Genomic DNA, 14,926 nt, shown 5'->3' with positions numbered 1-14,926 from the left:
TGACAGGTGATGTCGCCAGCCAGAAGAACTGGTCCTGGAAACTTGTCACATGGGCTGTCAGTGCCCCAAGGCAGGTTTAAAGGGCATCTGTCACCTACTTTTAGTCCTATGAGCTAGGCTGATGGTAGGCGACCCGCTAAGCCTGGGGGTGTAAATGTTATACTTATCTTCCCTGCCGTCGGCTATCAAATTCTATTGGGCGGACTGCTTGGCAGCGCTACTCAATGTGCCAAGCAGCAGCAGCTTCCAGCGCCGACACCGGGGGACGTCATGACAGGGAAGGTAAGTAGAACACTTACCTCCCTGGCCTCAGTGGGTCACCTATCATCAGCCCACAAGCCTAACTCATAGGAATACAAGTAGGTGACAGATGCCTTCTAAGAGACGTGCCTGCGGTCAGTATATAGGGTTATTCTACTTCGTCCCCCACGGCCACCAACGTTTGGGGTTCTAAAAAAAACCCTATAAAAGGAACACTGATCTCACCGACGGGGGCAGACCTACATGGTCAAGCTATGGGGGTAAAAAAAGCCCTTAAAGTGACCCTCCAGTTCGAGGACATAACTCTGTCCTCGGGGGACTGGAGGGGGATACAGCCCTGCAGTTCTTCAGCTCCCATTTCCAGGTTTCTGGCCCCATTTTTATATCCGCCCCAGATGTGTACGGTTCACTCGAGCAGCTCCGATTGGCCAGTACTGATCACATGAGCAGTTCTGGCCAATCATACAGCAGGTATGATTAGTACATCAGTAGTCCAACACCACCAATGCACAGTGGGGATCAGGTAGTCCCATAATTGTGTTGCCCAACTTAGATGACTGAAAATAGGGCCTGGAATTGGCGGATTGGAGGGCAGCAGAGACACTACTGCAGGTAATCTACACCCCCTCCCAGCCCCGGGACCCCCGGAGGGTGGCTTTAGGGGCCTCTTATACATCCTGTGTGAAGGCGCCAACGATCACCTGGTGAAGGAGCGCCTGCGTTTGGCGATGACATCTTTCATGTCACATGTGAACGGGGGATGAGCAGATATTGTAGGAGGGCGAGCGGATGAAATCGTTGGACGCTCCTCCATTCTGAGTTGACCTGCGAAAACCAGACAAGCGCTGGTCAGCGACTATTACACAGCTGAGCCATGCAAGAGGAGCCTCAGACCAGCCCCCACAGTCCTAGAAACATGGATTAGAAACCGTCCTCCGAAAGCGAGAACACAAGATGTAAGACTGCGCTGACACCACAGCCATATAAGAGGAGAGCAGGTGCGTCCCATAGGAGGTAGCACTGACCCGTGTAAGCAGAGCCGCTACAACCCGGGGGTCCCACGTTCACAAGTGGGTGATCCCTAAGCCAGTAGGCACAGATACAGCAGGTGAGCAGCTACTACTGAACAGGTTTTAGGGCTCCACAATCTTGGATGCGATTTACGCCATTACCACGATGCAACACGTTCAAGTATATTTACGACGGTTTTAAGACCCCCGGCAGCTCGTTTGTACATAATGGGGGAGTGAGTTAACGGGCAACTGTTGGGGGCTTAAAGGGATTGTCCAAGGTTAGTAAGACATGGCTGCTTACTTCCACACACAGCGCCACCCTTGTCTGTGGGGTTCTGCAGCTCAGCTTCACTTAAGTGAATGGGAATTGAGCTGCAATACCAGACACAACCCACAGACAAGGGCGGCGCTGTGTTTGGAAAAAAGCAGCTGTGTTTTTCTAGCCCTGAACAACCCCTTATGTTACACACAAAAACGATCATCGTTCTGGCCACCCGCCTCCATCCACAGTAAACAGGCAGTCGCTCGCCGATGAATGACCGCCTGCTCACACGGGCCGGGGATGGTTCGCAGTAAACAGGCAGTCGCTCGCCGATGACTGACCGCCTGCTCACACGGGCCGGGGATGGTTCGCAGTAAACAGGCAGTCGCTCGCGGATGACTGACCGCCTGCTCCCACGGGCCAGGGATGGTTCGCAGTAAACAGGCAGTCGCTCGCGGATGACTGACCGCCTGCTCCCACGGGCCAGGGATGGTTCGCAGTAAACAGGCAGTCGCTCGCGGATGACTGACCGCCTGCTCACACGGGCAGGGGATGGTTCGCAGTAAACAGGCAGCCGCTCGCGGATGACTGACCGCCTGCTCACACGGGCAGGGGATGGTTCGCAGTAAACAGGCAGCCGCTCGCGGATGACTGACCGCCTGCTCACACGGGCCGGGGATGGTTTGCAGTAAACAGGCAGTCGCTCGCGAATGACTGACCGCCTGCTCACACGGGCCAGGGATGGTTCGCAGTAAACAGGCAGTCGCTCGCGGATGACTGACTGCCTACTCACACAAGCTGGGGATGGTTCGCAGTAAACAGGCAGCCGCTCGCGGATGACTGACCGCCTGCTCACACGGGCAGGGGATGGTTCGCAGTAAACAGGCAGTCACTCGCCGATGACTGACCGCCTGCTCACACGGGCCAGGGATGGTTCGCAGTAAACAGGCAGTCGCTCGCGGATGACTGTCTGCTCACACGGGCCAGGGATCATTCGCAGTAAACAGGCAGTCGCTCGCGCATGACTGTCTGCTCACACGGGCCAGGGATCATTCGCAGTAAACAGGCAGTCGCTCGCGCATGACTGTCTGCTCACACGGGCCAGGGATCATTCGCAGTCAACAGGCAGTCGCTCGCGCATGACTGTCTGCTCACACGGGCCAGGGATCATTCGCAGTAAACAGGCAGTCGCTCGCGCATGACTGTCTGCTCACACGGGCCAGGGATCATTCGCAGTAAACAGGCAGTCGCTCGCGCATGACTGTCTGCTCACACGGGCCAGGGATCATTCGCAGTCAACAGGCAGTCGCTCGCGCATGACTGTCTGCTCACACGGGCCAGGGATCATTCGCAGTAAACAGGCAGTCGCTCGCCGATGACTGACCGCCTGCTCACACGGGCCGGGGATGGTTCGCAGTAAACAGGCAGTCGCTCGCGGATGACTGACCGCCTGCTCCCACGGGCCAGGGATGGTTCGCAGTAAACAGGCAGTCGCTCGCGGATGACTGACCGCCTGCTCCCACGGGCCAGGGATGGTTCGCAGTAAACAGGCAGTCGCTCGCGGATGACTGACCGCCTGCTCACACGGGCAGGGGATGGTTCGCAGTAAACAGGCAGCCGCTCGCGGATGACTGACCGCCTGCTCACACGGGCAGGGGATGGTTCGCAGTAAACAGGCAGCCGCTCGCGGATGACTGACCGCCTGCTCACACGGGCCGGGGATGGTTCGCAGTAAACAGGCAGCCGCTCGCGGATGACTGACCGCCTGCTCACACGGGCCGGGGATGGTTTGCAGTAAACAGGCAGTCGCTCGCGAATGACTGACCGCCTGCTCACACGGGCCAGGGATGGTTCGCAGTAAACAGGCAGTCGCTCGCGGATGACTGACTGCCTACTCACACAAGCTGGGGATGGTTCGCAGTAAACAGGCAGCCGCTCGCGGATGACTGACCGCCTGCTCACACGGGCAGGGGATGGTTCGCAGTAAACAGGCAGTCACTCGCCGATGACTGACCGCCTGCTCACACGGGCCAGGGATGGTTCGCAGTAAACAGGCAGTCGCTCGCGGATGACTGTCTGCTCACACGGGCCAGGGATCATTCGCAGTAAACAGGCAGTCGCTCGCGCATGACTGTCTGCTCACACGGGCCAGGGATCATTCGCAGTAAACAGGCAGTCGCTCGCGCATGACTGTCTGCTCACACGGGCCAGGGATCATTCGCAGTCAACAGGCAGTCGCTCGCGCATGACTGTCTGCTCACACGGGCCAGGGATCATTCGCAGTAAACAGGCAGTCGCTCGCGCATGACTGTCTGCTCACACGGGCCAGGGATCATTCGCAGTAAACAGGCAGTCGCTCGCGGATGACTGTCTGCTCACACGGGCCAGGGATCATTCGCAGTAAACAGGCAGTCGCTCGCGCATGACTGTCTGCTCACACGGGCCAGGGATCATTCGCAGTAAACAGGCAGTCGCTCGCGCATGGCTGTCTGCTCACACGGGCCAGGGATCATTCGCAGTAAACAGGCAGTCGCTCGCGCATGACTGTCTGTTCACACGGGCCAGGGATCATTCGCAGTAAACAGGCAGTCGCTCGCACATGACTGTCTGCTTACACGGGCCGGGGATGGTTCGCAGTAAACAGGCAGTCGCTCGCGGATGACTGACTGCCTACTCACACGGGCTGGGGATCTTTCGCAGTAAACAGGCAGTCGCTTGCGCATGACTGACCGTCTGCTCACACTGGCCGGGGATGGTTCGCAGTAAACAGGCAGTCACTCGCAGATTACTGACAGTCTGCTCACATGGGCCGGGGTTGGTTCGCAGAAAACAGGCAGTCGCTCGTGGATGACTCGCTGTCTGCTCACGGATGACTGACCGCCTGCTCACATGGGCCGGGGATGGTTCGCAGTAAACAGGCAGTCGCTCGCCGATGACTGATCGCCTGCTCACACTGGCCGTGGATGGTTCGCAGTAAACAGGCAGTCGCTCGCGGATGACTCGCTGTCTGCTCACGGATGACTCACCGTCTGCTCACACCGGCCGAACGTTACTTGATTTTTATGCCTGTGCTAACTAAACAACGAATGATAAGCGACTGAAGTATCGCTCGCCGTCTAGTCACTGCCGGCCCAGCGGATGACTGACGGGTGATCACTCCATGGGCCCTTGGACCCGGCACCTTCATCCCTGCCGCGGGTTGCTGTCCGGCTCCATCGCGGCAGCCGAATCCACCGGCTGATTGGATCCGTCTTATGACGAGTGAATGGCACCAAACAGACGGGCGTTGGGTTTCTGTCGGGCATCTCCCCGGATAAAACAGTAATTAATGCTGCGCCATTTCATTCAGGAAATTTGCGAGAATCAGCGAAGGCGGCTCCGCACGGAACGCCCAAGAGGTGACTCACCCCAACACGCCTGCGAGGCGACACAGCCGCCGATTACTAGGTGCGACGCTCAGCAACTTCCTAATATCCAGTAATTTGGGCTTGGATTCCTTCTCAAGCGCTCTGCTTGCTGTCAGTGACTGAACCCTCTACAGCCCTGTCTACATCCGTCAGTTCGGGCCTCCAGCGCTGAACGCTGTAATGTTGGGTGACATGATGGACGCCGTCCGTGTTCGTCATGTGCGGGATCAGGCGCTTCCGATATTCCATTCCTTGGCTCCTATGATAGCCCGGACCCTCGTGGTCTCGGACCGGATTCACACGGGCCAATAAATAAAACATGGTTTTCTGGCAACCTCAATGAATTTTCTTCAGTTTCCCACGCATTCTCATCCACTTTCCGCACACGGTCCCGGCTACGCACTTTCGGGATCGCAATTTTATAGTCCCTGTTAAACGCTTTATAAGCGGATCATACTCAGATTGAGCGCGCCATCCGCGTTTTGCTTTTTATGGACCCACCGACTTGCACGGGCGGTTTTCGTTAGGTCGCGCTGCGGTTTTTGTTTTGTACTCTGACTACCTGCTGCGTGGATACAGCGCCAGCCGGCTTCACTCGGGCGTAAGACACTGCACACGCAGCAACTTTTATTGCGCAATGAATGATGCTTTTGCGTACCGGCGGTTTTTATTGTAATTTTTCCGCCCGTGGGACAAGTTCATTTGTGCGCGAATGCAGCAATCGTAACGGCTAATCCGTTCCAGATGTGAGCTTTTGCCCAAGGAATTACAGCTGAGAAGCGGCTGTTCGTACGACCCCCACCGCCCGCTGTTCGCACGGCGAGACGTCCGGCCGACCAGCGGCCAATCTTTACGTTCACTGAATGATCAGCCAACGAAAGAGCGTTCGCTTGTTTATCGGTTGCCCCCTTTATGGGTGAAGGAGTCTTCAGAGGAACGGTCTGATAACAGTATGTGAGGGGTTAATACAATTGTATCCAATCCTGCTCAGGCCTCTGGGCTGATACATTGTAACAGTCTGCAGCCAGCAGATCAGGTGATCTGACTGCAGGATAACACGACCAGTTGGGGGGTCTGGCGGACAGGAGCCCCCCGGACCTACGGGATGATTTCTGCTGCCTGTTCATTCATCTTATTTTCCGGACTGGATACAATTGTAACGAACCCTCAGCTGTGAGAAGTGTCTGATACAATGAAGGTTCCCAGAAATACACGGACAGCAAGCAGAGATATTACAGCGGTCACACCAGCACGGAATCCTGCGGTCTTGTGTCCGATGAACCCCCGGGAACCTGCCAGCCCCCCTTATAGCCCGCCAGGTCCGTCAGACTCTGTAGTCCTTGTGTCGGGACCCGGCGGTCGCAGCGATAATCCCGCCTGTGCTTCCATCATGGCCCAGTGGGTGGCAGCGGAGCGGCGGGGGTCATCCCCTCCAGTCACAGCGATCCGGCCGTCGCTTTTCTACATGCAGAAACCAAGAAGTAAACAAACCCCCATTGGCCGTTTAGTCGAACAGTAAGGGGTCGGATGCAGCAGTCTGACCGGCCGTGTGACGGGTCCTTCTGTTTGCCTCCTACCAGCACAGCGCAAATTCGTAAACGCCCAGCGGACGCCATTGATCGCCACAGGACCAGCGATGCCAGCACAGGAGCGCCAGTCTCCGGCGCCCCCACATGTATGTCTCACGGCGCAGGGTGAGTCATGTGACCCAACGCAGAGGTATAGCGTACGGTATCAGTATACGGACCGCCCCGCATGCCCCGCGGACCTCACCCCCAATTATAACTGCGGACGCCCGTACTGCGCCAATTACATCCCCAGATCGACTACGGGACACGGCGCCAACAAAACCCAACGCGTTATGACATTCGTGGACGCGGCGAGGGCGCTAACAGCGCGGTTCTGTAACGCCGCGGCGCAGGTTTAACGAAAAGCGTCGCTTCAAACACGATGGCAAATATACTTGGCGCAAATTTTGCAGCCCCCTTAGCGTGCAGCAATGCCGAGAAGGATGGGGACTCCGTTGTCTCCCCTCCCCCCCACCGCAGCACACATGAGGAGCCGGTCCTCCCCGGCACACTGGACCGCACACCGCGCTGTGGCCACGCCGCACTCACCGTTGTACAGGGCCAGCTCCCCTCCCCGCGCCTCCAGCCGGAGCTCCCGCTGCTCTGCGTGCCTCTGAATCTCCCCGTTCGCGTCCCCGATACTCAGGAGCCGCACGCCGGGAAACACCGACACCGCCGCCATCTTTCCAGAGGCGGGCTGAGGGGGAGGCGCGGGGAATTATGGGGCGGAGGGAGGAGAGCGGGAGAAGGTAACGGAACAGCGACACACAGTGGTCAGGAGGGGGAAAAGAAGGGGCGAGAAACGTAACGTGCGGGAGACATCTAGCGGTAGGAAAACGGTAGTGCACGTGCCGTGGAAAATGCGGGAAGCTTTGTGTCCCCATCTGCGGTCTTTTAACGGCTATGGATTTTCCTATGGCTCTATTCACATCTGCGCTGGGGATTACGTTTTCCTGCTCCGTTATGGGAAACGGAACACCCCGGATGAGCGTATTTGTCTCATAACGGAACCAAACTGTTCCGCGGGGACCTTAATGGGATCTGTTCGGTTCCTGCATCTGTCCGTCATTTTTACCGGATGAAAAAGTCCTACACGCACAACCTTTTGTTCGTAATTTCATGCCGGATCAGCGGCGGAGGCTGTGAACACAGCCTCTAATGTAGAGGGGAATTTTAGCTTTTAAAGAACAGACGTCGGATCAAACAGAAGCCCGAGCCCTACGCGGGTGTTACCGGGCCCTACGCGGGTGTTACCGGACCCTACGCGGGTGTTACCGAGCCCTACGCGGGTGTTACTGGATCCTACGCGGGTGTTACCGGACCCTACGCGAGTGTTACTGGATCCTACGCGGGTGTTACCGGGCTCTACGCGGACATTACCGGGCCCCATGCGGGCGTTACCGGGCCCTACTCAGGCGTTACCGGACCTTACGCGGGTATTACCGAGCTCTATGGTTCCCTCGTACGTTTTCAAGCTCAATGATAGGGCAGTTTACACGGACATACACAAATTGCACCCGAGACACAACTTGCACAGGACACTCCCTCTCTGTGCTGTCTGATACCCGTGGGCAGTATGGCATGCCCAGTTGTGGTCCATGATCAGGCCCAGCTCCAGATTTATGCGGGCAGGAGGGCGATAGAGTCTCGTTAGGCCCTTTTGCAGTAGGTCATGACACACGATATAGTAAATCCGCTACAGCGCCTACAGTGACCATATAATAGTACTAGCTGATATACCCGGCTTCGCCCGAGTTAATTTGGTACTGGTGTTTATCTGGTGTTCACACGGAAAATCTTATGAAGTCGTGGTTACTTTAGAGATACCGAGGAAAAACATATGTTCACCATTTTGCATAGTTCTCTGCGTTACCCAGATAACACCACGTGGAGGTAACCATGCGACGTTTCCTTTATATAAAATGACATCAGGAAGTGAGAGAATTAGATTCCGTACATAAAATTTGGACACTAATTCTTTTGCGCTTAGAATTGAATAATGGAGTTGGGACCCATTAACTTTTCCTATTTATGACATAATCAATGCTCGTGCCAAATTTCATGTTTCTATGACATTGGGAAGTGAGAGATTTAGATTATGAACGTAAAATTTGGACGCTAATTCTTTTGCGCATAGAATTGAATAATGGAGTTGGGACCCATTAGCTTTTCCTATTTATGACATAATCAATGCTCGTGCCAAATTTCCCGTTTCTATGACACCGGAAATGTGAGAAAATTACATTCCGCACGTAAAATTTCGACGCCAATTCTTTTGCGCTAGAATTGAATAATGGAGTTGGGACCCATTAGCTTTTCCTATGTATGACATAATCAATGCTCGTGCCAGATTTCCCGTTTCTATGACACCGGAAAGTGAGAAAATTACATTCCGCACGTAAAATTTCGACGCCAACTCTTTTGCGCTAGAATTGAATAATGGAATTGGGACCTATTAACTTTTCCTATTTATGACATAATGCGCGTGCCAAATTTCCCGTTTCTATGACACCGGAAAGTGAGAAAATTACATTCCGCACGTAAAATTTGGACGCTAATTCTTTTGCGCATAGAATTGAATAATCGAGTTGGGACCCATTAGCGTTTCCTATTTATGACATAATCAATGCTCGTGCCAAATTTCCCGTTTCTATGACACCGGAATGTGAGAAAATTAGATTCCGTATGTAAAATTTGGACGCTAATTCTTTTGCGCATAGAATTGAATAATCGAGTTGGGACCCATTAGCTTTTACTATTTATGACATAATCAATGCTTGTGCCAAATTTCCTGTGTCTATGACACTGGAAAGTTAAGAAATGTCATTCCGCACGTAAAATTTGGACGCTAATTCTTTTGCGAATAGAATTGAATAATCAAGTTGGGACCTATTAACATTTCCTATTTATGACATAATCAATGCACGTGCCAAATTTCCCGTTTCTATGACATTGGGAAGTGAAAGATTTAGATTATGTACGTAAAATTTTGACGCCAATTCTTTTGCGCATAGAATTGAATAATCGAGTTGGGACCCAATTTCTTTTCCTATTTTGGAGATAATCTATGCTTGCGCCAAATTTCATGTTTCTACGACATCGGGAAGTTGAAGAACTTTTGGCGAGTCAGTCAGTCAGTGAGTGAGTCAGTCAGTGAGTCAGTGAGGGCTTTCAGCTTTATATATATAGATTTACCACCCTACACAGGTCCTCTACTGACCATATAATGGTATATACCACCCTACACAGGTCCTCTGCTGACCATATAATGATATATACCGCCCTACACAGGTCCTCTACTGACCATATAATGGTAAGTAATTATAGTACCATTATATACAGTCATCACAGGTGACGTCCTCTCAGCCTGAAGTAATTTAGTTTCCCTTTTCTTCAGCATCCGACCCAGACCACCATGACGATACCTCCAACTTGTCTTGGCGCAATCTGATACACAGACATCTTTGGCTCTTTGCTTTTCCAACATTATGTACACCTTTACAAAATCCCCCTTCTATTGCACCCAAGATAGTAATAGTGCCATCTCTGGTACCCTAAACAATAGTACTGTCCCAATTTTTGTGTCCCCTGCAAGTGCCACACAGCAAGTACGGCTTATAGTCACTCTCACACAGTAAAAGTGCCCCCGCTTAGTAACAATGCCTTCTTTATGTCTCCACTCAATAATAATACACCCTTTTGCCTCCACTTAGTAAGGGCTCCTGCAAACTGGCAAGAGCGATATCGGGATGTGATTGACGCCCCAGTATCGCCCTTGCAATCCTTCTGAAGCCCTGGATGAGGGGCGTTTCCTCAGGAAAACAGCCTCCCACCCCAGCAGGGTTGAAGGAATCTCCTACTGTAAATAATCCATAACTGTAGAAAAAGAATAAATAAATAATACATCTCCGGCACGTCTTCTAGCAGGTCCCCAGCACTCTTCTTCAGCTTCTCTTCTAGGCGGGTAATGAAAAATCTCCGCCTTCTGAAAGCGCTGCCTCTGATTGGCTGAGCACTGTGACCAATCAGAGGCAGAGCTCAGCCATTCATTGATCGCAAAAACAATGGACATGCTGCGATTTTGTTTTAACACTGCATCGCAAGTGTTAAAACATCGCACATGTGCATGGAGCCATTGGCTTCATAATTTTGCGATTTCTCGCAGCCTCGTAGCGCTGGGAAATCGTGCGATTTCATTGCCAGTATGAAGGCACCCCAATACTGCCTCTTTTGTCCTCATTCACTAATAATGCCCCCTTTTAGAAATAATGCCATCTTTTGCCCCATTTCAGAAATAATGCCCCATACCCTTTCAAAAATAACGTCACGGTGGCACTTACCATGCTCTGGTCCCGGGTAGATGACACGCTGCCAAGGCCAGTGTAGATTGCAAGCCAAGCTTTGACACTCCTTTGGCTGGGAGTGCCAATAAAGGGGATGAGGGGGGGGGGGGGTTGTAGTAGATATCACTCGTGACGCCACTGTTCCCACACACCATTAATCAATGCGGCGGAGTAAATAACACAGAGACTCGTGTGCAGTACCTCGGGTCCCTAGGAACGGTAAGGGCCTGGTAAAACTTTTACTTAAATAAAACTTTGTAAAACAGGTAATTACAGGCACGATTCATTTGCAGTAGCTACAAGTACAGTTTAGAGGTAGGGAGGATACACAGGAACAATACGGCTCTATAGTCCACATTATCTAGAGGTCACCAGTCCTTGAATTGGGTACACTCTGGAGGAGGAAAAGGGTAGGGGGGTCACTCCACATACTAGTAAGAAACACTTATTCAGCAGAAAGCCTAGCCAATGAAGTACCTCTGTGCGGGGATCTGGAACGACGGACGGCCGCACAGGAAAAACACCTGTGGTGTGAATAGGTACCTGGTTTAGAAACTGGGGTTGCTCTCTCACTCTAGTGGTGGGACTCACTCCTCTCACACCCACTCTCCAGCTGCTACGGTTAGTCACTTCTCTTCCTCCATCTTCACTTATACGGAAGCTAAAGATGCTTCCATACAGCTCTGTGTTAGAACTCACTCTGAAGATGGACTCTCAGGTTAAAGATGGAACTCGTTTCCCGCTCTCAGACACTCACATTTATAACCTCACATGTACCACATGACACAGTAGGATAGATACATTAAGCAACAGAGCTGACAGGCAATGATTTTAGGGGAGTTAACCCTTCAGACGCTGCAGCTGTGCAACATACATGCAGAAAAGGACAAGACAACTTTACACAGTGCATCTACATAAGACAATACATGTATGCCACTTACGGAGGGCACCAGGATGGTGTTCTGGGCCACTACAATGTCTATTGGACCTCTTTCAAAAATAATGCTCCCTTGCATGTAATAAAATAAAAGCCAGTATATACCCACCTCCTCTTTCGCTCCCGGCCCGGTAGTAGTTGGCATCATTGTTCCCTTCTGACAGAAAAACATGATGACTGCTAACGTTCCTTGCCCGCACGTACGCTGAGGCTGGAATGGACTACCATGTTCTTCTGTTTGTTTGTCACATGATCACACAACATGGAAGTTACAGGGGCCCAACTGCCCAGCAGCCCGGCCCCTCCTGTACCCTGGCTCTGTGGGCAGTGGCACCTGATGCTAGCCCTGTCTGTAATACACACCAGAATAGGACATGCTGCAAATTTTCTCACACTGACCATCATTGGGTCCGTGTGCAAAAACATCTGTGTGAATACATGAATGGCGGCGGGTCAATGTGCTATCCGTGAACTCTATGGACAGCAAACAGGCGGGAAATATGTCCCTGAAAAAAAACCAAAAACCTCAATTTGTCTTTTCTTTTTTTGTCCACATTTCAACCTTTTTTTGTTGTTGTTGAAAAACCGTAAACCAGACAGAACGACAGCAAAAAAACAAATTGGGCTCCTTCACACCCGCGTTTTGTACAGATCTGTTTATTTTTTCTAATCCCAAAACAGAAACGATAATTTAACGGATCCATAAAAAAAATGGAATCGGACCGTTTCTTACTATTTAAATCCATTTTTAATTGATCCGTTTTGCATTCTGTTGTCTTTCAGACCTTCTGCATAGACTTACCTAAAAACAGATCCGTTAAACGGACATCAAAAACGGACGCGGACGCACAGCTTCTCACTCAATTCCGTTCCCCATTGTTTACAACGTAACAATAAAATAGTGTCTTTTTGATTCTGCTTCTTTCCCCGCAGACACAGCAGTGCGGCAGTCTGCGCCATTAGGACTATTTAAAAAAACGGAAATCAAAGGGAACGGAGACAAAACGGGCGGAATTGAAGCACTTCACTTCCCATTCTAATCAATGGGAACGCAAACGGAACTGCTGATGTCCATCTGGATGCTCCTCGGAGAGAACAGCTAAACAGAAAACAAAAGAGCCGCGAGCCTTAATTACACGGCCGAGAGGAACGCATAGTGGAGTAACCCATTACAGTCAATGGGTTAATGTACGAGTGATGGAGGCTGCATGCGGAATCCCACCCTGTGCCCAGCCCGAGCCCCCTGCATACCTGTCTGGATGTTTCTTTTTTGGTTCGCCAGCGCACAGAAAATGCTGCGCCGTTATTGCGGAAGAGCTGCAGAGCGGACGGTTCCATTGACTTCAATGGGAGCCATCCGTGCTGGAATAGGACATGCCGCGACTTTTTCTCCGCGAGCGGAAAATAGCAATTAATTTCCGCTCATGGACGTGGAAAAGCGATTTTCTATACATGTCTATAGGCAGTACTTGCTGTGGAATTCGGCGGTGGACGGCCACTCCAGATTCCACAATGCAAATACGCCCGTGTGCAAAGGGAAAAAAAAAACGCAGCATGGTCCTATTTTAGGGCTTCTTCACACAACCGTAACTGTGCGTGTATAATGTAGACGCACAATGTACAGAGACTAGAACCCATTGATGGCAGCAGATTCGTTCTCGTGAGCGTGTTTTTCGCACTTGGAAAGCAAAAAATAAGACCTGCTCTATTTTCCTGCATATTTGCGCACCAGAGAGCCCCATAGAAGTCTATGGGAGGAGAGTAAATATGCACTCAATATCATACGCTGCGCAAAAAAACACCACATCTAAATTCCATGAGGCTAAATACCCTTTCAATCCATGGAAGCAGTGTGTCGCGGACGTGAACCAGCCCTGCGTGCGCCAAAAGTACAGTACTTTGCGCAATGATGCGTGCAAATCAACCTTATCAACTTTGTTGATAGTGCAAATACATTGCATTGAGGTGAGCGTATTTACGCAGACACTCGTGGGAAGCTGCCGTTGCTCGCGCAGCATATGTATGGGGTCCCATTTGCGCGATGGGCGTTGCGTGTGCACATATGTTACTCTATTGTCTATGCCCAAAAGCTCTGTGTATTTGCGTGTACAAAGAAACACGCACGCTGCACTGATCTTAATCCGCCATTAAGTTTAATTATTGCCATTTTTGTGCGCAATATACATGAAAATAGAACACGCTGCATTTTTTTTTAGGGCGCGGACAAAATACGGTCATGTGAATAAGCCCTTAGTGAACAGTCAGACCACAATTATTAGCAATGAATGCAGAAATCCAGGTGATTCCAAAGGGTTCACCTACTTTTTCTTTGACAGCTCAGATCACGGTAAAGCATATTTTAATTGATAAATCAGATATTTTAGTCGCACTGCAGTCACACGGTCCGCTAAGTAAAATGACAACAGAAAATCAGAGACTTCAGATCTGAAAGCGTCTTTCTTTATCTACAGGAGGCATGAGCCATCAACTGTGCAACACTAACAGGAAGCCACAAAACCTCCTCGTATTGTAATAGGAGTGTAAGAATCGGGGCTCAGAGAGATAATGGTTAAGCAAACCTATGCAGCAAGAACAATTAAAATAGCTCCACACAACTAATATAATGAGAAGTTTCTCCAATTTCACCACAAAATGCCACTTTTAATGACTCCCACAGTCTCGGGCTGCATTCCCACGAATGTATATCGGCTCGGTTTTCACGCCGAGCCGATATACGTCGTCCTCATCTGCAGGGGGGGAGGATGGAAGAGCCAGGAGCAGGAACTGAGCTCCCGCCCCCTCTCTGCCTCCTCTCCGCCCCTCTGCACTATTTGCAATGAGGAGAGGCGTGACAGGGGCAGGGCTAATTCTCAAAATTTAGCTTCTCCCCCCCCCGTCCCGCCTCCTTTCATTGCAAATAGTGCAGAGGGGCGGAGCGGAGGCAGAGAGGGGCGGGAGCTCAGTCCCTGCTCCTGGCTCTTCCATCCCCCCCCCCCCTGCAGATGAGGACATCGTATATCGGCTTGGCGTGAAAACCAAGCCGATATACATTTATCTGAATCCACCCTCAGGATTATTCACCCCCTCAATAGAATCTCTCATAAGGGCACAAATTTGCAAATCAGACGTTGCTCC

The 14,926-nt window shown here is 51.4% G+C and overlaps 1 protein-coding gene across 5 annotated transcripts in view; it reads right to left on the bottom strand.

The window, feature by feature from the left end:
* The window catches only part of CARM1 (coactivator associated arginine methyltransferase 1), a 36,596-nt gene extending 29,385 nt beyond the window's left edge, over positions 1-7,211 (bottom strand). For all 5 annotated transcript variants that reach the window (XM_066593605.1, XM_066593607.1, XM_066593608.1 and 2 more), the window contains exon 1: positions 7,061-7,211. In XM_066593605.1, coding sequence (XP_066449702.1) covers positions 7,061-7,193 — 133 coding nt within the window. In that variant the 5' untranslated portion in view covers positions 7,194-7,211. The remainder of the gene's footprint in view (positions 1-7,060) is intronic.
* Between the last annotated feature and the right edge of the window lie 7,715 nt (positions 7,212-14,926).

Source organism: Eleutherodactylus coqui, chromosome 2 (assembly GCF_035609145.1).
Source record: "Eleutherodactylus coqui strain aEleCoq1 chromosome 2, aEleCoq1.hap1, whole genome shotgun sequence".
Lineage (NCBI taxonomy): Eukaryota > Metazoa > Chordata > Amphibia > Anura > Eleutherodactylidae > Eleutherodactylus > Eleutherodactylus coqui.
The sequence above is the reverse complement of the archived record's forward strand: the minus strand, read 5'-3'. Positions and strand labels throughout refer to the sequence as shown.